The sequence below is a fragment of the Crinia signifera genome, chromosome 3, assembly GCF_055691185.1.
Source record: "Crinia signifera chromosome 3, ASM5569118v1, whole genome shotgun sequence".
In the NCBI taxonomy this organism is placed as follows: domain Eukaryota; kingdom Metazoa; phylum Chordata; class Amphibia; order Anura; family Myobatrachidae; genus Crinia; species Crinia signifera.
Genome location: NC_139219.1, coordinates 24,372,846 through 24,394,231, shown reverse-complemented (window position 1 = coordinate 24,394,231; position 21,386 = coordinate 24,372,846). Strand labels below are relative to the sequence as shown.

Here is a 21,386-nt window from a genome sequence, read left to right as displayed (position 1 = left end):
TCCTACGGGCGCTCTTCACACCGTCGTAAGGGGCTGCGCCCACTTAATTTGTGAACATTTGCATATGAGAAAGATGGTTAGAATTGTATGAAAGATGGCCTGTATTGCAACTTGAGTTATAGGTGAAATGTGTTAAATAGAGAGCATATGATGTGGAAGGGGGTGTGTATTGTTTTGTTTAATTAAAAAGCGGTTACAGAGTAAGATGTACATTGATAGTGTGGATGGTACAGTGACATTTGTGGGTGTGGGGGGGGGCTGTGTGTGCATGTTGTTTAGGTGTGTGTGTGCAATAGTATAGTAGGGTGTTTTTGAGTCAGCGGCTCCCCACTGGCGGAGGTCACGACACAGGAAAACAGGAGGCTGGGTAGTGATAGGGGTGTGTGGGCATAAGGGGGACTAAAGAGGAGGGTGGTAGATACTGTGCAGCTTCTGCCAGTGGGTGAGGGTCCAGCGTGGCAGTACAGGAGTACAGGATGGTGGCCCTTAGTCAGTGTCTCCTCCTACTGGGTGGGAGTTCGGGTGCATGAGAGCAGGAGGCTGGGCTATGAGGCATGATAGGGGCATGTGGGCAAAACAGCGTCAACGACTCCCAGTGGTGGAAGTTACGGTTCAGGAGAGCAGGAAACTGGGTAGTGATAGGGGTGTGTGAGTATACGGGGGACTAAAGAGGGGCTTAGGGGTGCTGCCGTGGGTGGATGCCGTGAATTGCGGGAGGGGGGGTCGCGGGCGGGGGGTGTGGGTACCGCGAATTGTGGGAGGGGGGGGGGCGGGGGGTTGCAGTGAATCGCGGGAGGGTGGGTCGTGGGGGCGGGGGGTTGCCGCAATGACAGGAGGGGTGGTCAGGGGTGGGGAATCGCGGTAGGGGGGTCGTGGGGGGCACCACGAACAGCGGGAGGGGGGGGCCGGGGGGTTGGCGCGAATTGTGGGAGGGGGGTCGCGGGGTGCCGCAATCGCAGGAGAGGTGTCACGGGGTGGGGCCGCGAATCGCGGGAGTCACCGGGGGTGCCGCGAATTGCGGGGGGTGTGCTGCAAATCGCGGGAGGGGGGTCGTGGGGGGTGCCGCGAATCGCCACAAGAAAAAATCAACACAGAAAGTTCAACACATGTAAATGTTGACATAAGTGTGGCACTTCATCGGTGTCCATGTCGACACATGAGAATGAATATGAAAACATTAAAAAAAAGAAAAAAAAATCTTCAAAAACTCATGTCAACCTTTTTCATTGTCGACCATAGCCGTGTCAGTGTTTTGCATGTGCCATTTAATCCTGGGGTTGCCGTGAATCGCGCGCGGGGCTGGGGGGGGGGGAGGGAGGAGGTGAGGGGTGTCCGCGAACCACGGGAGGAGGGGTCGTGGGTGGATGCCGTCGCGGGGGGGGGGGGGGTGTTGGTGCCGCGAATTGTGGGAGGGGGGGCGCGGGGGGTTGCAGTGAATCGCAGGGGGGGTGGGTCGCGGGGACGGGGGGTTGCCGCAATGACAGGAGGGGGGGTCAGGGGTGGGGAATCGCGGTAGGGGGGGTCGTGGGGGGCACCGTGAACCGCGGGAGGGGGGCCCGGGGGGATGGCGCGAATCGTGGGAGGGGGGGTCGCGGGGGTGCCGCGAATTGCGGGGGGTGTGCTGCAAATCGCGGGAGGGGGGTCGCGGGGGGTGCCGCGAATTGTCACAAGAAAAAATCAACACAGAAAGGTCAACACATGTAAATGTTGACATAAGTGTGGCACTTCATTGGTGTCCATGTCGACACATGAGAATGAATATGAAAACATTGAAAAAGTGAAAAATAAATCTTGTCAACCTTTTTCATTGTCGACCATAGCCATGTCAGTGTTTTTCATGTGCCATTTAATCGTGGGGATGCCGTGAATGGGGGGGGGGGGGAGGGGGGTGCATACCTCCCAACATGACCCTCTCCAGGAGGGACACATTGCTCTGTTTCTGGACTTTCTTCTTAATTTATGGATTACCATCACCTGTGCTTAAACACCTTTCTTATCAATTACCCTGTTTAAAACAGGTGATGACAATCATAAATTAAGATGGAAGTCCACAACCCAGCGTTACAGCTCCAGACACACTTTGAGTGACAGATGTAGCCAAATATATAAGAGATTGCCTGAAAGTGGAACACTAGCCTATGCCACGTGTGTGCTGGAGTCTTATTTAGCGGGTGCACAGTCTTTGTTTTCTTTCTTGAGTGCATGAACTATTCACTTTGCCAAGCGCCCCCTTGTGTATAACTCTCTCTGCGTTAATGACGCTTGTCGTAGTGATGATGATGATGATTTATATCAGAACAGTGGTTGTATTACAGGAAACATGAACTTGTATCATCCTCTGTTTTGCAGATTTCATACCCCCCGAGTGATGAGGACGATAGTGAAGATTCTGAAGGAGAAAACCAGGAACTTGCGCAGATTGACAAAGGTCAGGAGGAAACCGTGGTTCATGCAGTTTCACTCGTGTCTGTTGTATGTACGCTGACAACAAAAGATAATTTCCGACACAAACGTGTTACATACGTGTCTGCATGAAGCCAGGGAGCTTCTAGACCAGGCCTGGCCAACCTGTGGCTCTCCAGATGTTTTGAAACTACACATCCCAGCATGCTTTGCACAGTTCTAGCATTCCATAATGGCAAAACTGTGGCAGTGCATGCTGGGACTTGTGGTTTCACAACAGCTGGAGAGCCATAGGTTGGCCAGGCCTGTTCTCGACCAAGGATGGGGAATCTTTGACACTCCAGCTGTTGTTGAACTATACATACCAGCATGCCCTGCAACAGTTTTGCTATTTGGCCATGCTAAAACTGTTGCAAGGCATTTATCAAACCATATTTGGGTACTTATGTAGTATCTGGGCTGCCGATTTCAAAATCGGGTCGGATCGGGAGATCGCATCGCATCGCATGCGACCATGCGATTCGATGCGATGCGATGCGATGACCCGATTTTTCCATAGGAATCAATGTTAAAATGGACTGAGTCCATTTTAACATGGAATTCAATGGGAAAAATGGGTCCTTTTCATACCCCTACTATCCAAGTGGGCATGGAGTTGGATATAAACCTGTGGCGAGCGTAGCGAGCCACCGAGCCCGAAGCGTGGCGAGCGAAGCGAGCCCCGCGAGGGGACGAATACCGTCCCCTCGCGGGGCTCGCTTCGCTCGCCACGCTTCGGGCTCGGTGGCTCGCTACGCTCGCCACAGGTTTATATCCAACTCCATGCCCACTTGGATAGTAGGGGTATGAAAAGGACCCATTTTTCCATAGGAATCATTTTAACATTGATTCCTATGGAAAAATCGGGTCATCGCATCCGATATCGGATGCGATGCGATGCGATATCGCATCGCATCGCATCGCATCTGATTGTATGCCTTAACTTAAGGCATACAATCAAAAAATCGGCAGCCCAGATACTACATAAGTACCCATATTTGTGTCTAAAAGTCCACTAAGCGCTCCAAGCTTCATACCTCCTAAAATTTCAGACCCATGAATCGAGGTTGTGAAAACCATTCTTAATTTTCCTTGTTGTACATGTCCGTGGTAGGGACAATGGGATGATAAAGCCCCCCAATCCGATTTAAATTGGGTTTCTTTGGTGTCACCAAAAAATTGAAAATGACACTTTCATCCACAGTTAAGATTTGGTGAGGGCGGCATAGGCACAAAACCATTTAAGAGTCTTCTATTCTTGTGGTTACGTCGTCCTCGGTATATTTAGTTGCTAGGCAGATCAAGTCTTGTACAGGGTTTGTAGTTGGCTAGGTATTAGCCTATCAGTGAGTACATGGGCGGAATTTGATTATCATGATTCCTCTTGTCTGTTTGAAAGCTCGCCCACCCACCCGAGCAATCTGCGCTCTATACAATTTGTCTTTTTTTTTTTATTTGAAAAATCAATTAGAAATCGGTAGGTAGGAAGGCGCTACTGGTCAGAGGTCATGTGAGCCATAAGCTGTCACTCATGGGGGGGGGGGGTTGTCCTGCCCTTGCAAGACTACAATGTACACTCTCTGCGGGAGTGTCCACACGGTGCCATAATAAGGGGAGATAAGCCCTTCTCAGCACAGGTTATGGAGTATTTCACTCGCTGCCATTTTAGTTGGGGAGTTTCAGTCACCGCCATTTTAGAAGATCTACTTGACATAGAGCTGGTTAATAATACGCCCTTCTTGCAATCCCTGTATGAACAGGGTCATTCTAATTAATGACCTTTTAATCCAATACAGTTGTGTCCATGTCATTATTCTTAGTTGATAAGACCCCTTTAAAGAGTTAAGGTACCATCACAATATTAGGAGCATTATAGGATAATTCCTATGTTTTTACTTCATTTATGATTGCAAAAGACTTTGACTTTTCATAAACCTGGAAATCCAGGGACAGGCGGCCATCGCAAAAGGGCAGCTCATATCGGGAGAGTTGCCCTTGGTAGGGGTTACTAATTGCATATTGGTACACATGCAGTTACAAATTGAGCCTTGTTCAGCTAGCCTTCTCTGGTGAGCCATGGCTGCTTATCCTCTATTGTTCTCAGCTGCAATACAACACATAGGGGCAAATTTATTAAGCTTGGAGAAGAGATAAACTGGAGATAAAGCGGAGAAAAGGTAAAAGGAGATAAAGCACCAGCCAATCAACTCCCAACTGTCTTTTTCAAACACAGCTGATTGGCTGGTGCTTTATCTCCTTTTACCTTTTCTCCGCTTTATCTTAAGTTTATCTCTTCTCCAAGCTTAATAAATCTGCCCCAATAGACTTAAAACACCTGCTGTATTGTTCTGACAGCCCTGGCTCATTTAATCCTATTGAAGGGGTAGATGAGCATGTGGTAAGTGGACTTTATTGGGAATGCTGATATTTGCCATGTTGACCATGTGATAAACATTCTCGAATTATGCCTGGCCCTTACTCTAATCGCAGGCGAACCCTAAAGAAATCTCAAAACCGGTTGCCTACATTTGGTCCTTGCCGGCATTGTCAATGTTGATGTTCTGAACACAATGCAGTTTGCATTTTACTGGTTTTGTATTGATTTTAAGTAATCACTTGGGGAACTGTGTAATTTCAAGACCCTCTGATCCAGACAGTAATAACTCTTGCATAAGAAGCCGTGAGAAATTCATATCACAAGATTCATTAATCCCTCAGAGTCATATAAATCAGAGTTTGGTCATTGGAAGAGTGCTGGAAACGAATACAGATTAATTTGACGCTAATAGATTTACTAGAGACGGATGAGCTGATGACCCCGCCTTGACCTATCCTATGAGCTCATTGTTTCCGCCGTTTCTTCTTTTGTCCTCCGCAGAGAGAAGACGGAGTTGTATTCTGACCCCTTTAGCAACAAACCAGCTACAGAACCAAGAGAACCAGTGTTGTAAGGTGAGATCGCTCTTCCACTCCGGCCTGGACCGGCACAGCTCCGAGGAGGAGCTGGAACGCATCAGTCGGGAGTTTGCGGCTGAGAAACGCAAGTGGTCGCAAGTCAGCCGGCTGAGCTGCCACAGCGACAACACGTCTTCCAGCGACGAGGAGGTGAAACATTTGTGTGCAATGACCTTCAGGCCCGTTGAGCAGGCTGACGGCCTTCATGGAAACCCCAGTCCTGTCCTGTTTAGTGCCTCCCCTCCTAAAAGACTACAGCCCCTAACTCGTAACACGGCCTCCCGACCTCTAATATTCACTAGTATGGCCTCCAGTTTTGACCAAGGAATGCCTTGTAAGAGGCACAGACAAGGTTACGGAGACAAGAGCAGCAGACCCAGCCTGGACTTAGAAAAGATGCAACAGGTACGTCCTATAGGCCTGTTTTATACAAGCGGTGAACACCGATGCTTGCAGTGACCAGTCATGTGACCTGCTGTGTGCAGCAGCAAAACGCGTCAGGAATTCGGAAACAAAAATGGCGGAGTATCTTCGAAGCTGCACATGGTGTACCACGTGAATGGCTGCAACCATTACAATATCTATACGTTATGTAGAACTTTGTTCTTATGCTGCATTTATTGCTGTTCTTGTATTTTGGTCTGATCATCCTTTTAATGTTCTGCATTACCGCAGACAGGGGCGCTGCAGAATTCTATGGTGACCTAGAACTGTACAGTGATGTGATTGAGCTTTTGGGGTGACTAGTAATACGCACCTGACTGCAATGGGACATCTCACCTGTTATATACATACATTTATTAGTGTTTGTTAATGTTGCAGCAAACTTGTGTGTTGTATGGTATAAAGTATTCGTTGGAAGCTATTTTGTATATTTGCCTTTTTACATCTTGCTATTATATGTTCATAAAAGAATCAGTGACTTCTAATATCCTTGGGGCGAGTCGGGAAGACCAGATTGGCTGTCAGGAGTGCCTGTTTTACCAGCTGCTCTGCAGGATGTGTCCCAGAACTGATTTCTGCTCGCAGTCTGTGGTAATGTGTGCAGAATAGGCTTCTGTAATTGGTGGTTATAATAACCGTGGCCCGTGGCTATTTACATCATCTGGCCCTTAGGATTTGAAATACTTTTCCCTGATGTAGGGCCTGACTCAGTCATACAGTATGCCTAGTCAACGTTGACCTAGTTGGGCAACTATTTGGAGGTATAGAATCTCTTCAAGCACACGGGATGGGATTTACTAACCGTCACTTCCGCAGAGCGGCGCACCCTGCCAGTTAACGTTACTATACTTAGTACATATGTACTTACCTGACACGATTAGGTAAGAACTGTTCTTTGCAATGACGAGACTTCCAGGTTTTTGGCCCTGGGAGTCCCACTTCTGTGGGGTAAAGCCAGCGAAAGCGAGATGCAGGCACATATGGAAAATACAGCCAGTCTGCAAACAGGAATTTTGGCAAAGTTTTCACTTTATTATATCCCACCAGTGGCAAATGCAGGATTTTTAGAGAGGGGGGGTCCACATGTAATCCAAAATCTCCCACTCTGCAGCACATTGAAGTAAGTACGGGAGTCTGGGGAGTAGAAACCGCTGTAAAAAAAAAAAAAAAAATTATACACTGGATACTGTATGGAATATAGTATTAATATTTAACAGTACAGATAGTTTATAGTATAGGCTGTTTCAAACATTAAAATAAAAGTGGTCAGGAAAAGGTTGAACATCATAATAAATACACAAACATAATAGAACCAATACTGCACTTTCTAAGCTCACAATCTCCCACTTCATGGTAAGACTCCTGTCTCTTTCTCCTGGCAGCTGCTCTCTGGTCCATTGCGATGTTTGGGGGCTCAGAACACCACATACAGTATGTGTCAGAAAAAGCTGGTACACTGGGCATGTGCTGTAGCTCTGCTCTGTCCCTTACACTGCATGATGTAGTATCAGCTCTACTGATAATATTATATACCAGTGCTATTGTCAGAATTTAAGGCACTTGCCAATAGGAGGGGGGGTTTCTGGGCAACCAAACCCCTCCTGCGTTTGCCTATGCCCATCCATGATGCCTAACCATAACCACCCCCTTCCGCAACCCAACCGTAACCCCTCCCCCAAGTGACTAAAACTAAAAATTAAGCGTCAACCTGTTTTAGTGTTGACCATCTAACGCAGGGGTGGCCAAACCTGTCCTCAAGATCTACCAACGGTGCATGTTTTCCAGGCAACCTGTGGATCTATAGTAGGAATGAATGCAGCATGTTTTAAAATGTGACAGTTAGTAATGACTGCAGCTGTGCACCTGCTAGGTAACCTGGAAAACATGGACCGTTGGTAGATCTCGAGGACCGGTTTGGCCACCGCTGACTAACTTTTTACCTTTTTTGACCTTGTCAGCCTATCGATTGCCTACTCTTTATTGTCTGTCTTCCGGATACTTTTTAAATCAGCACCATAATGTGCTTGTTGCACAATATATTTTGGAAAAAGAGTGCTGAACTAGAATAACAGTAGTTCCTAGAACAGGTATTTCTCCTTCATACTTCATGGCAGCCATTACATTGGGTTTATCCCCCTCTCTCTCCCAATTAGACAGGTAGTTTTTTCTCCCTAGGATCTGACTCCTCCTCTTCCTTATACTATATAACCGAGCACCTCCCCTTTAACCATAGTCTTTTTTCCTGTCTCCTCTGTCTGTAAGCAGGTAGTTAGGTTAGAGTAGTCAGAGTATTGAACCTGGCAGCGAGGGGATGGCGGTGCCTTACCCTATTTTTTGATCCGGGGCCGGCGGCATGGATCAGTGCTTATTTATGGGTTGGCGGTGCCTATAACCCTAAACAGTGGCAGGACAGATGGTGGCTTTTACCCCAAGAAAATCCTGTTGGACTCACCAAAGTTGGAGCCTGTGGAGCGGTTGCCAGGGCATGTGTTGGTGAGTCCAGAGCACTCAGAGGCAGCGGCAGCGTGTCCGGCGTAGTTACTGTACCCGGCGTCTGTTTGTAGATGTCTGTGCAGCAGACGCCGGGGGGGAAGTGACGCGCACTTCCGGCGCGCGGTCTGCGTTTCACAGCAGACAGCGTGCGTTCCGGATACCGGCAGTATCCGGCGCATGGTTATACTCGGCGTCTATTGTTTTCTATAGACGCCGGGGGGAAGAGCACGTGGCCTGCGTTCCACCGCAGGTCCGCGTGCGTTCCAAAATACCGGAAGTGCCGGTGTATATATAGCGCCTGGTCGGTGTAACAGGCGCTGCTGCATTATCTCAGCTGGAGGTGGATATCTTATAGCTCTGCACTATGGAGGATGCCTCTCTTAGTATGAATGTACCGCTGCCCAGGTAAGTCCTCTTTGAGGACTGGTTATTTATTTATGCTGAGGTTAAAATTAGTTAGTCTATCTTTTCTTTTGTTTTAGTGTGTCTATAATTACAAAAAAGAAAACGGCTAAGAAGAAATTGGATAAGATTTGCCCGGAGTGTGACAAGTCATTTACGGGAGAGAAAGTGTTATGCAAAAGTTGTCTTCAAAAGAGCTTCTTCAGTGTCTAATCAGATCTCTGAGCTTAGAGATTGGATGGAGAAAAATTTTGTCTCTAAGAAGGAGTATGCTAGCAATAAGAGGTCTAGGTCTCAGACCAGTTTGGACTTAGACGATGATTGTGGGTCAGTGGTGGCCGGTTCTGATGATGGCTCAGGTGGTTCCACTGCTGAGTCTGGAGAAGTCGTTGAAGACGAACGCCTGTTTGATCTAGGTTTGGTGGAAGTGGTACTAAAAAACCTTTATAAAACCTTGAATTATAAACAACCAGTTAAAACCGAGTTGGATACATTATTCGAGGACAGATCAAGGAAAGGCAGGTGCTTTCCTGTCCATAAGGTTGTCAAGGATATATTGACAAAGGAGTGGAATAATGTAGACAAGCGAGTCGGGTCCTTTAAGAGGGTCGATAAAATGTTCCCTATAGAGGATGAGGACTTTTTGAAATGGAGCAGTGTACCTAAAATAGACGCATCCGTTTCTGAAGTGACTACCCGTACGACCATTCCATTAGAGGATGGGGCATCCTTAAAGGACCCTATGGAAAAAAGGATGGAAAGTGCTTTAAAACGGTTGCACATATCTACATCAGTGTCAATGAAGTCTGGCGTAGCCATAGCTTCTCTGTCTAGAGCATTGCGAATGTGGTGTGCGGCATTACAAGATGATCTGCAAGACAGAGCTTCTCGTGACCAGATGAGCAAGAGTCTGGCGCAAATCCAAATGGCTGTGGACTATGTCTGTGAAGCCTCATTAGACATGTTGGACTTCTCGGCCAAATCCCTGACTTCAGGGGTAGTAGCCAGAAGGGCGCTCTGGCTAAAATCATGGTCGGCGGATTCACATTCTAAAAATAAGCTTGCTACACTTCCGTATGAAGGAGCCTTTCTTTTCGGGAGTAAGCTCGACCAAATGATTCAAAGGATGTCGGGTGGCAAATCCGTGAGGTTACCCCAGGATAGGAGGGGTAGATTTAATTCCTATTCTAACAGGCAGTCATATAGACAGGCCAGGCCATACAGGCCAGGTAGGCCATTTCGTGACAAGTACGCCTTAGGTACGTCGCGGGCATTTTTTCGCCAGTACATTAAAAAAAGACGCCAGAAGTTCCATGGAGCAAATCCCAGTAGCAGGAAGACTCCTGGAATTTGCTCGCATCTGGGAACAAAACGTCTCAGACAAATGGGTTCTAGAGATAGTATCCCAAGGTTACCAGTTAGAATTTCTGTCAAAGCCAAGGTTGGGGAGATTTTTAAGTTCCAAACTTCCCCTATCAGAAACCGAAATGGAAGTTTTGAAATCAAGTGTGCAGGATCTAATCGACACAAAAGCAGTCGAAGAAGTCCCGTTAAGGGAAAGAAGACTGGGATATTACTCCCGGTTGTTTGTCACAAGCAAAGTCTCAGGCGGGTTCAGAACTATCCTCGACTTAAGGAGTCTGAACGATCGTCTAAGAAAAAAGAAATTTCATATGGAAACAACCAAATCTATCTTGATGGGGATCAGAAAAGACGATTATCTAGTAGCTATCGACTTAAAAGATGCGTACTTCCACATCCCCATCTTTCCAAACGACAGAAGATATCTGAGGTTTGCCATAAAAGAAAAACATTTCCAGTTTACATGCCTGCCGTTCGGTCTAACTTCATCCCCCCCCGGGTTTTCACGAAGGTTCTAGTGGCGTTAATAGAAAAGTTAAGAAGGCAGAGGATTATGGTATGGGCATACCTAGACGACATCCTGATAGCAGCGCAATCCGAAGAGGAAAGCGTAATAGCAAGAGATTATACCATCAAGTTTCTTCAAAAGCACGGTTGGATGATCAATTGGGAGAAAAGTCGTCTTATCCCTTCAAGAAAAATTCAATTCTTAGGCATACTAGTGGACACCATCTCTTTTCAGATAGCTCTCTCAGAAAGAAGATGCGAGAAAATTCAACAGCTAATTTCACTCATTCACAATGATTCTCGCGTGCCCTTAAGAACTGCAATGAGTTTGCTAGGGATGATGGCCTCGGCAGTAGAGGTCACTCCGTGGGCAAAATGGAGGATGAGGCCATTGCAATGGTTCCTTCTAAGGTTCTCAAAAAATCGTACATCGTTGGATCAAATAATAAAGATCCCAAACGCAGTAAAATAATCTCTAGACTGGTGGAGCTACGATCTGTTAAGAGGAAGAAGGTGGTCACTAGAAAACCCATCGTTCGTAGTAATAACTACAGATGCCAGCGCCTCCGGTTGGGGGGCACATGGGATGGAAAGATCATGCCAAGGGAGGTGGTCGATGCGAGAAAAGGATTGGTCATCAAACCACAGAGTTGAGAGCGGTGTGGCAGGCGGTGAAATTCTTCGCAGAAGATATAAAGGGATCGCATGTTCGAATATTCTCAGACAACGTCACGACAGTCTCTTATATCAACCGTCAAGGAGGCACAAGAAGTCGGGTGTTGTTGGAGGAAGTAGAGAACATAATGTCATGGGCCGAAGTAAATCTCCAGTCTATCTCGGCATTGCACATTCCAGGAGAAGAAAATCAAATTGCAGACTTCTTGAGTCGCATTATATTCCAGGCGAATGGGAACTAAAACAGTCAGTTTTTCAACTTATAATAGAGCACTTCGGCGTGCCAGAAATCGATCTGATGGCGACGTCTCTCAACAAAAAGGTTCCCCGGTTCTTCTCCAGGTACCCAGCACACGGGTCATGCGGAGTCGATGCCCTGTCACAAGAGTGGAGTTATGCTCTAGCCTACGTGTTCCCGCCGTTCTCCCTCATTCACAGGGTGCTGTGGAAGATCAGGTCAGAGAAGTGCCATGTGATAATAGTTCTGCCGTTTTGGGCCAGAAGGGCTTGGTTCCCCATGTTGGAGAGCATGGCAGTAGCGGGGCCTCTGTTTCTGCCAGTATCAACAGATCTCCTGTCCCAGGGACCGATCAGGTGCCAAGATCCTCAGAAGTTATCATTGACGGCGTGGAAATTGAGAGGCAACAGTTGAGAGAGAGAGAAGCATTTATCGCCAGAAGTGATAGAAATACTCCTTCAAGCTAGGAAGAAGGTTTCATCCGCCATCTATTATAGGGTCTGGAGAATATTTGCTAAGTGGTCCAAGGACAGATTTCATTTTCCAAAAGCGACCATATCTCATGTGTTACAATTCCTGTGTGACGGATTCAACAAGGGCCTAGCAGTGGCCACATTGAAGGTGCACATTTCAGCATTAAGTGTGTTATTAGACCGAAGGCTGGCGGATCATAGCTTAATAAAGAGATTCTGTCAGGCCATCAAGAGGATTCGTCCAAGGATTCGTTCTAAGGTTCCTCAATGGGACCTTTAATTTGGTACTGAATGGACTCATGTCAGCACCATTTGAACCATTGGATAGAGCAAGTCTTAAGTTTATGACATGGAAAGTGGCCTTCCTGGTGGCAATCACCTAGGCCAGAAGGGTTGGTGAACTCCAGGCTCTATGCATACAAGATCAATATCTGAAAATTTTTCCAGACAAAGTGGTCTTGAAGACTAAAAATTCTTTTTTGCCAAAAGTAGTATCCTTTTTTCATTTAAATCAAGAAATTATATTACCTTGTTTTTTTTCCAAATCCTTCAAATAAAAAGGAAGAGAATTTGCATACGTTAGATGTGGTTAGAGCCATAAAAATTTATTTGGACAGGTCTGCAACCTTCAGACAGTCAGAGAATTTGTTTGTGATTCCGCAAGGTGCGAAGAGAGGATTCGTTCCGGCAAAACAAACGATTTCGAGATGGCTTAAAGATGTTATTTCCTTTACCTACAAGAAGGTAGGACGTCCAGTCCCTGAGGGTATTAAGGCACACTCAACACGGGCAATGGCGGTATCAGGGGCGAGAGAGGCGAATGTGTCAGCCAGAGAGATATGTCAAGCAGCTACTTGGTCGTCTCTACACACGTTTTCTAAGCATTATGCCCTAGATGTGGCAGAAGCACGATTTGGGGGTGAAGTCCTAAGACAAGCGTTGGCTTAAGGTATTGTATAACCCGCCCTACTGCTTCGGTACATCCCAATGTAATGGCTGCCATGAAGTATGAAGGAGAAAGCAAGGATTATACTCACGATAATACCTTTTTTCTTCGGAATACTTCATGGCAGCCTATATTTTTTTTTTTAGCCCTCCCTGTTTCTGTTTTTTCCCTAGGATCAGGGCGGAGACATTCAAAAGACTATGGTTAAAGGGGAGGTGCTCGGTTATATAGTATAAGGAAGAGGAGGAGTCGGATCCTAGGGAGAAAAAACTACCTGTCTAATTGGGAGAGAGAGGGGGATAAACCCAATGTAATGGCTGCCATGAAGTATTCCGAAGAAAAGGTATTATCGTGAGTATAATCCTTGCTTTCTAAAACGCTAATCTGTGAAATGTGGACAAATAAGGTTTGGTCAGATAAGGTGCAATTACTGCAGGTTGTTGCTGTAAAGTATTCTAATCAAGAAGACCTACTGAACAATATAACCTTATGGTGTGTACACACTGTGAGATTTCCTTGCTATTTAACTTAAGATTTGAGTGCTATGCAATCTTTGCTAACTCTGTACTATTTACATACAATCTGCATTAGATTTCCACTATATAGTCATTGCTGCCCTGTCTATCTGGGTTTCGATTTGTGCTGTCCCGGGAGCGCGCATCTGGATCGCAAGGTAAAAAAAACCTGTGCGATCTGCACTAGATAGTCAAAATCTAATGTCAAATCTCTCCGTGTGTACACTGCATTAGAGTCGCTCCATCTAAAGCTGGCCATACATCTAAAGATTTATTGTCCGATCTGGCTGGTTGGAACGAAAACCTGGTAATGGATCAGAGCAAATAACAGTTGACCATTTGCTTCAAAATGCTGGAAAACTGACACTGTCCTTTAAATATTGCCAGGTTTTTGTTCCAACCAGCCAGATCCTACAATAAATCTGTAGATGTATGTTCAACTTTAAACCCTGCGTCTCAGAAGTTCCACGGTCAGATCGATGTGCATCCAATGTTCACAATTATGTACCTGTGTTGGGCGACGCTGTACGCAAGATGGCGGTCAAGCCCCTTACTGGCAAATTCAGTTGCATATGCAACATTGCATGCATCTCTGATTCATGCCCATGTACCCCATGGGTCTTGGTGTTTCAAGTTTAAAGATCTTGTCAACTTTTTGAGGCATAGTCCAATTTACTTTCATCTGGTTTAAAAAAAAAAAAAAAAAAGAATAATTCTGACTGCATTTCACTTAGACTATTTAATAATAATCCCTTTCATAGCCGTTCACACCAAAGATGGTGAGGAATACTGAGGTAAAGCTTGGTTTAGAAGGGTGCGTCATGGGTTTGGTTATTTTTAAGACTTGGTAATTTTATTATTTTTAGTTATTTTTATCTACGTAGATGAAATGTGAGTTTGCTCGTCGTATTTTTGTGGCTCAAACTTTTTTGGTGTTCTAAATTTTGTTTGCTAAATTGAAATAACACCAGCTGCAGACGCTTTGCATTCTTGGCCCACAGAGGACCACGTGAAGCAAGGTATGGTCTCCATTTTGGAGAGTAATCGGAAACTACCTGATGTGCCTTGGTTTCAAAGGTTTGTTGGGCGTAACATTTTTTATTTGCCTCCTTAGGAGTCCAATTTCTAAGAATCGCTACTTTTTGGGTGGTGGCAAATAGCTGTCAGTTTTCAGACGACCCAGCAGGTCACATGTTCAAGGTCACACAGCCGGTTCACCAACTGTCACATTTCCCAGTAATGCATTGTTAGTGGCAGTTGGTCATTTTTACAGCATAACTCTGTAAGAAAGCAACCATGACGGTGCAATATTTTTTGCAAATCTACGGACCAAGACCTTTTAATTTGGTGTGTCGGAGGTTCTCAAATGCGGTTCTCATGGCACCCCAAAGGTCCAGGTTTTAAATTTTATCCATGCTGGGTCATGGTGATTTAGGGGGAAATTTACTAAAGGAAATTTGTAAAAAAATAGGTGTATTTGTATCCAGAAATACACTTATTTTTGACCTTTACTATCCCGAAAATACGGCTATTCGTATTGATAGCACATCAATACGACTACGAATTGCCGTATTTTCGGGATAGTAAAGGTCAAAAATAAGTGTATTTCTGGATACAAATACACCTATTTTTTTACAAATTTCCTTTAGTAAATTTCCCCCTTAATTACCACATCAGTCAATTTGATTTAACCATCTGTGCTGAGCCAGTGGCATTGCTAAAACCTGCTACATCGAGGGCCACGTTTAAGGACCTATTTGGTGTATGATTTGCCCTGCTCAGACTATGGCATCATTAAAAAGTGTATCTCATAGGTCATCTTTATGCTATTAATGAATTTAGATGTCTGTTTTGGAGAAAGGTGTTTGTATGTTGTCTGATATATAATAAAGGTTTTTTTTAATACAAATTTTAAAACCTGAATTCTACTTGGACTGTATATCATACTGGATATAGTAATATTTGCTCTGAAAACTTGTGGCAGTCAGTTTCCTGTGTAGGGGTGTACTCCAATAAATAAAAAAAACTTGGCACCTGCACCAATATTTATATTGGCATTTAGGAGTCTATTACTCAGAGCTCCTGGTATAGAAGTAAGATGTAAGGGATTTTAGTGTAAGCTGTTGCGGCGATATTGGCATGGAGTGGTAAGAGTTATGTTACCTCATTCCATACTTACCTACTTTTGAAAACTAGTTTCAGGGAGATTATAGTTGGTGGTAGAATTTTGCACAGCGCCCCATTGAGGGGGTGTGTCATGCTCCACCCACAGGGCGTGTCTAGTTCCATATATGGAGAGATTCTGAAAAGAGATTGTGAACGTGGCACCTAGAAGCGTGGGTGTGTACTGCTACATCTGAGAGGAATCTTTTTAAATGTCTTTTATACAAATGTAGATGAGCCCCAAAGCAGTTAGTAAGAGCTACTGATAACAAAGTGCTGGGAAATGGTGCTGATGATTCAATGTAAATGTATTGGTCTCTCATTCCTTTTTTCCCTTTTTTTTTTTTTATCCCAAAATGTAATAATATAGATTGCTAGACTAATGAGGGAGAGAGGGAGATTGCTCTTGTTTCAGGGAGTCTCCTGCAGAATGCAGGAGGGTAGGCAACTATGCCTCATTCCAGTTAGGATTGTGTCTAGACCCACTTCTGTTTTTTGACCTTAGATGAGGGCGGAAGTTGTTAGATGCCCTCACAGCGTTTTTTCTATTTCTGATTTTTTTTTGTTTTTTTCTGCTGGATTGTACCCTCGCAGGCTCGCTTTGCTCGCCACAGAGTTAGATCCCCCCCCCCAGGTATACATGGACCCATTGCATGATGAGAAAAGTCCAATAACAGAAGTGGTTCTAGCTGCCACCTTCCAGTTAGTTGGAGCACTTTTGAGGGGTCTATTGCACTGAACACAAGGCATGATAAAATTCAATGACCTCACCAATCTTATTGCTGGCAATCTTTAAGCACCCGACAAAGGCGTACGTTTAGGGGGAGCGTATTGATGTCAGAAATGTTTTATTCCGCTGTATACAGTAAGTCCTGGTCTGAGACTCTTACCTGGGTTACCTAAGGCTACAGAGTAAATGAGATTAGTCCTGCTTCCACTTTCCACTCTGGTCACTAATTAGTATTAGAAAGCTTTACTAATGGATAAACGAGCATCAGTCACGTACTGGATTCTGCACAGAACTCAGTGAGTTAGACTAGAATTTACAGGTCTGCTATGAATTCATGTTAATCATTGCTACATGTGTACTGGAGAAATTAAATGTTCAATACTTCCCAGGGGGTGTTCTGGCTGCCCGGAAACCCTCCTTCACTTGGCAAGTGGCTCAAACTAGCAATGGCGTAGAGTACTAGCGCTGCCGCCACACCATGCATTTTAAGAAACATGGCAGACTTGCTGCACATGCCGGTTGTGGATGCTTCACATCCTAAATCAGTGCACTGGGCCAGAGAGTAGCTGTTCGGAAGAAGAGACAGGAGCCTCACCATGAGGTGGGAGAATGTGTTCTCAGAGTGCAGTACTGGTTCTATTATGCTGGTGTATTTATTATAGTATGTTTAATGTTTTCCTGAACACTTAAGGTGTACTAGTACTTTTTGTACTAGATCTCATCTCGAAACCAAGATGCGATGAGATGCGATATTGTATACAATAATGGTAACCTATAAGGGCACCTTTACCTTATTGATATTGAATATGTTTGATACAGCCTATACTATAGACCAGTGGTCACCAACCCGTCGCTCGCGAGCTACTGGTAGCTTGCGATAGCGATCTGGGTGGCTCGACCACTGCAGCTGCCCGTCCGTCCCTCTCTCCCTCCCTCCCTCCATTGTCTGCTGCCGCTTCCAGTTCTGAGGGGAGGAGAACACATCATGCTCCTCTCCTTCCCTTCACTGTGTATCCCTGTGACTGACTGGGCCGTCAGCCAATCAGAGCTCAGTCCCAGGGAAGGGAAGCGGCAGAGAGGATGGAGGAGCCAGCCAGCAAGCAGGGGAGCACCGGACCACCCCCCTCCCTCTGGCAGGAGCAACAACAATAGTGAGTTCTGCTGCTGCTGGCACCGTGGGGCATACATGGAACCTTAGGAGCATATGTGTATCTGGCACTATTTGGGCATAGGTATATCTGGCACTGCACTATTGGGGGCATATGTGTATCACACCCCCATTTTCATTGGCCGCACCCCATGTGGCTACACCCATTTTTGGGCAGATTGTGGACTGCAGGTGGGAACCCTCCTCGAAAAATGTTGCATTTGGCACTGTTTTAGGTGCATTGATCACCCATGTGCAGTCTGGGAGCCGAACGATTGTACATGCGCAAGTTAAGAAACAACATGCAAAAAGAGCAAGTCAATCATGAGGGGTTTGGGTGTACCTGCGTCGCGGAGGGGTAATTTCATTCAGGGACATGTTTGAAAAATGATGGTTTGGAGCTGATAAACACATGACCTTTTAGGAACTGAACAGATGACGGGAGAGAAACATTATGTGAAAATCGGTTATCACTGCTTGATAAATAGGCGCTGTCATAGAATTTGGACTTAATGTATGTTTATACCTTGGCTTACAATAGGTCTGCTATATTGACGCAGTAAAGTCTCTTGTATCTGGCTGTGGTCTCAGACGTGGTCCCACAAGTCATTCCACAGCAGCTTGTGAGCCTCAGGTTGTTCCCCTCTGCTACGTGTAGAGCAGGGGTGGCCTCCAAACCTGTCCTCAAGATCTACCAACGTTGCATGTTTTCCAGGCCACCTGAGGATCTATAGTAAGAATGAATGCAGCAGGTTTGAAAATGTGACAGTTAGTAATGACTGCAGCTGTGCACCAGCTAGGTAACCTGGAAAACGTGGACCGTTGGTAGATCTCGAGGACCGGTTTGGCCACCCCTGGTGTAGAGTATCACCGGTCTGATTTATCAGTCAGGTCTCCAGCAGTACATTCCTCAATATTTAATCACAACTGCGGCTGCATGAACAACACTTGTTCTTATTTTCAGAGTCCATTAGCCCGGTCTGAAATTTCAGCAGTGTTACAAGTTGGGTGCTGGATTCCTGCCATGTTCTATTGTTACCTGCTGATGCCGAGGGGTGACCGGGAGATGCATGCCTTGCACTCCATTGGGCTGCATGCCATTAAGTTTGCCGTTGGAGCAGACACAACAGAGCCGTAAAATTTAGGTTAGTTGATATTTTATATATGAGCAGATGCAGTTATCGTACCCAGATTCTGAGCCCCATTTTTGCAAATGGGGCGTAACTCAGGAATGAGCGCAGTTTTAAATGTGGACTTATCTCGCACTTTCCAGTAAGCTACACGTGCATTCTGGACAGTGTTTGCAATTCTGATTAGACCACGTCCTGGTTTCCTCTTGCACATGTTGCACGTAGAATGAAAAGGAAAAAAACAAACTGTAACCAAAACGTGTGGCCAAAACCAAGTCATCCGTATTGTGTTCAGGGGTGTGTGTGTGTGTGTGTGTGTGTTTCAGATAACACCTCTCCACTGCCCCAAAGTGAGTATTCTCCAGTTAAAATGTGATTTTTTTTCTTCCAGACAAATTGTTTTAAAAAAAAAAATTTTATTGAAGGGCATCTGGGCGATGTTGAGTGCGCATGCATTTTGGTTCAGACATGCGCTAGGGAGGTAAGATGATGCAGAAGGATAAGTAACTCTGATTGGGCAGTGGAAAGGCCAAGTTTAAGAAGCTCCCGGTAAAACCAAGTCCGGACCAATGGAGGTCCAGTGAGTAACTCGATAGGAGAAGTTTACGGTGGCACTTGAAGCATTGCAAACCCTGATAAACAGACTTCCCTGTGTTTTGCCCAAAAGCCATCACCCGCAAGACCTAGTGAATATTGCCACCAGCGGTTCCCTTGATGTATAGGGTGGTGTTCCACTGAAGGTGAAACGCCTGTCCTGGCAAATAAGGCTTCTTGCCCTTTTTATTAACAAACCCGTTCGTATCTGTAATGCCATATTGGAGCACTCCGTGTAATATCATCATGTCCTTATTCTATGAATGTGATTGGACTTGTTTTCAGACCACCAGCGAATGGGTTTTACTCGGGATTTGGTCTAGAAGTCATGTCATAAAACACAGGAATGCCTCTTTAAACGCTGCTATTAAACCATTGCCTCTACATCCAGAACTCTTTGTCCTGTAGAGATCTCCACCCACAGGAAAAAAGGAAGAATGTTTGGAAGAGCTCTTAGATCAGAGAGATTACAGTGGCTTTCTCCTGAGCATGTCTGAACTTCTGGCTTCTCATCTTCTACAACGGTGTTCTCTAAGTCTTGTTACCAATCTTCAACATCACAGCCTCTCCGTCCAGTTACTTTTAATTTATAAAACACCACACGTGCTATCCTATGACCTGCGTGAGGGAATGGTGATGTCATGCTTACATTCCCTTTGATGTCACATGGAATATCGCACAGGGCATCCATAGGCATTTACTGCCAAACATTCTACCATTCAGTAGAGTTATGGTCAGGATTTCACCAAGAGTATGAATAGAACCAAATTTTATGGGTCTTGGGCCTCATTCAGATGTGGTTAGAGGTGGCATCACTGTTGCTTACTTGGAAGCAGCACCAATCCACACACAGCCACCCCCCCCCCCCCCCCCAAATGGCCGCAACATCTCACCATTTTGGAAACTGAGGCCATCCTCTTCCCCCTCGGTGCCCACAAACTGCTGCATACTATCAATGTCTTAATGGCTTATGCATGAAGTAGTGAACAGTGGCAAAGGGTTCTCCAGTCTGACGGGATCGGAATTAGAGCCCTGGTTAGCCTCCAACTGCGGGTAAGCTAGGGTCCCTTTTTCCGGACGTTGAGTAACTTAAACAAAACCATCACCGCAACATTTCCGGTCAGACTGTAATGTAAGTAATCATTTTTGGTCTGAATTTTTGAAGTGTTGTAGATGTTTTATAGGTCCTTTTTTATATAGGCAATACCTAGCTGTACGGAACGGTGAATGCATCCCGATAGTGCCCCGATTTGTCATTTATCAGTTATAATTTATACTCTCCAAAAAGGGGCGTGGCTTTGTCCTGAAGAGGATGGGAGGGGGGAGGTGTCTGAGATCAGTCCTTTAAACCCCATATGTCTGTGCAATTGCTTCTGCTCATATAACTGGACCCAACCACACAAACCGAATTTAAAAGCAAAGAAAAACACTAAAAATACAATAACAATCTATTTTAATTTTTTTCCCCTTTTTATACCATCGTGCCAGGCAGCCAGGTCAGATTAAGAAAAATGGTGATCCCGGTGAATAATTCAGGGCAAATGCACATTCTCAGCAATTTAATCCTAACTAATTAATGCAAATGAACAAATGGGCATCTCCATGTTTCTGTTCTCTGGCGGAAAGTTTCCTGTGTAAGCCTGGCACGCTCGTACATGTTTGTATAATGTGTGCTTACCTGACGCACCAGCTGATGGAGCCTTGGCCAGGGATCTCTTTGTTGCACTTAGTTTATTGGAATGGTCGACGTCCCAGATCATCAGACCACACTATATGTTCCACAAACAATGTGAGGCCTTTCATAAGGAGCCAATAGCACTTGGCCGTGTAATCACCCTGCGGGATATTAATACTTGTGTATATTTTCTCTGTACCCGTGAGTTTTGAGGACATGTGATAGGCCTGAGCAGATAGGTTGATGGACTCGTTCCCTGTATTGTCCCCTCTGGCTTATTTTTGTTATTGCATTTCTATCTGTAGTATTACACACACTGCACTATGTATGGCTGGCACTACTGCCGCATATACCGGGTTACTGTGATCACTGTATATGTCTGATGTATTACACACACTGCACTATGTATGGCTGGCACTACTGCCGCATATACCGGGCTACTGTGATCCCTGTATATGTCTGATGTATTATACACACTGCACTATGTATAGCTGG

The 21,386-nt window shown here is 45.4% G+C and overlaps 1 protein-coding gene across 1 annotated transcript in view; it reads left to right on the top strand.

Moving 5' to 3' along the window:
* LOC146063248 (uncharacterized) overlaps positions 1–21,386 on the top strand; it is a 90,286-nt gene that overhangs the window by 37,452 nt on the left and 31,448 nt on the right. Inside the window, exons 2-3 of the mRNA XM_083175463.1 lie at positions 2,350–2,428; positions 5,321–5,802. Coding sequence (XP_083031589.1) covers positions 2,350–2,428; positions 5,321–5,802 — 561 coding nt within the window. The remainder of the gene's footprint in view (positions 1–2,349; positions 2,429–5,320; positions 5,803–21,386) is intronic.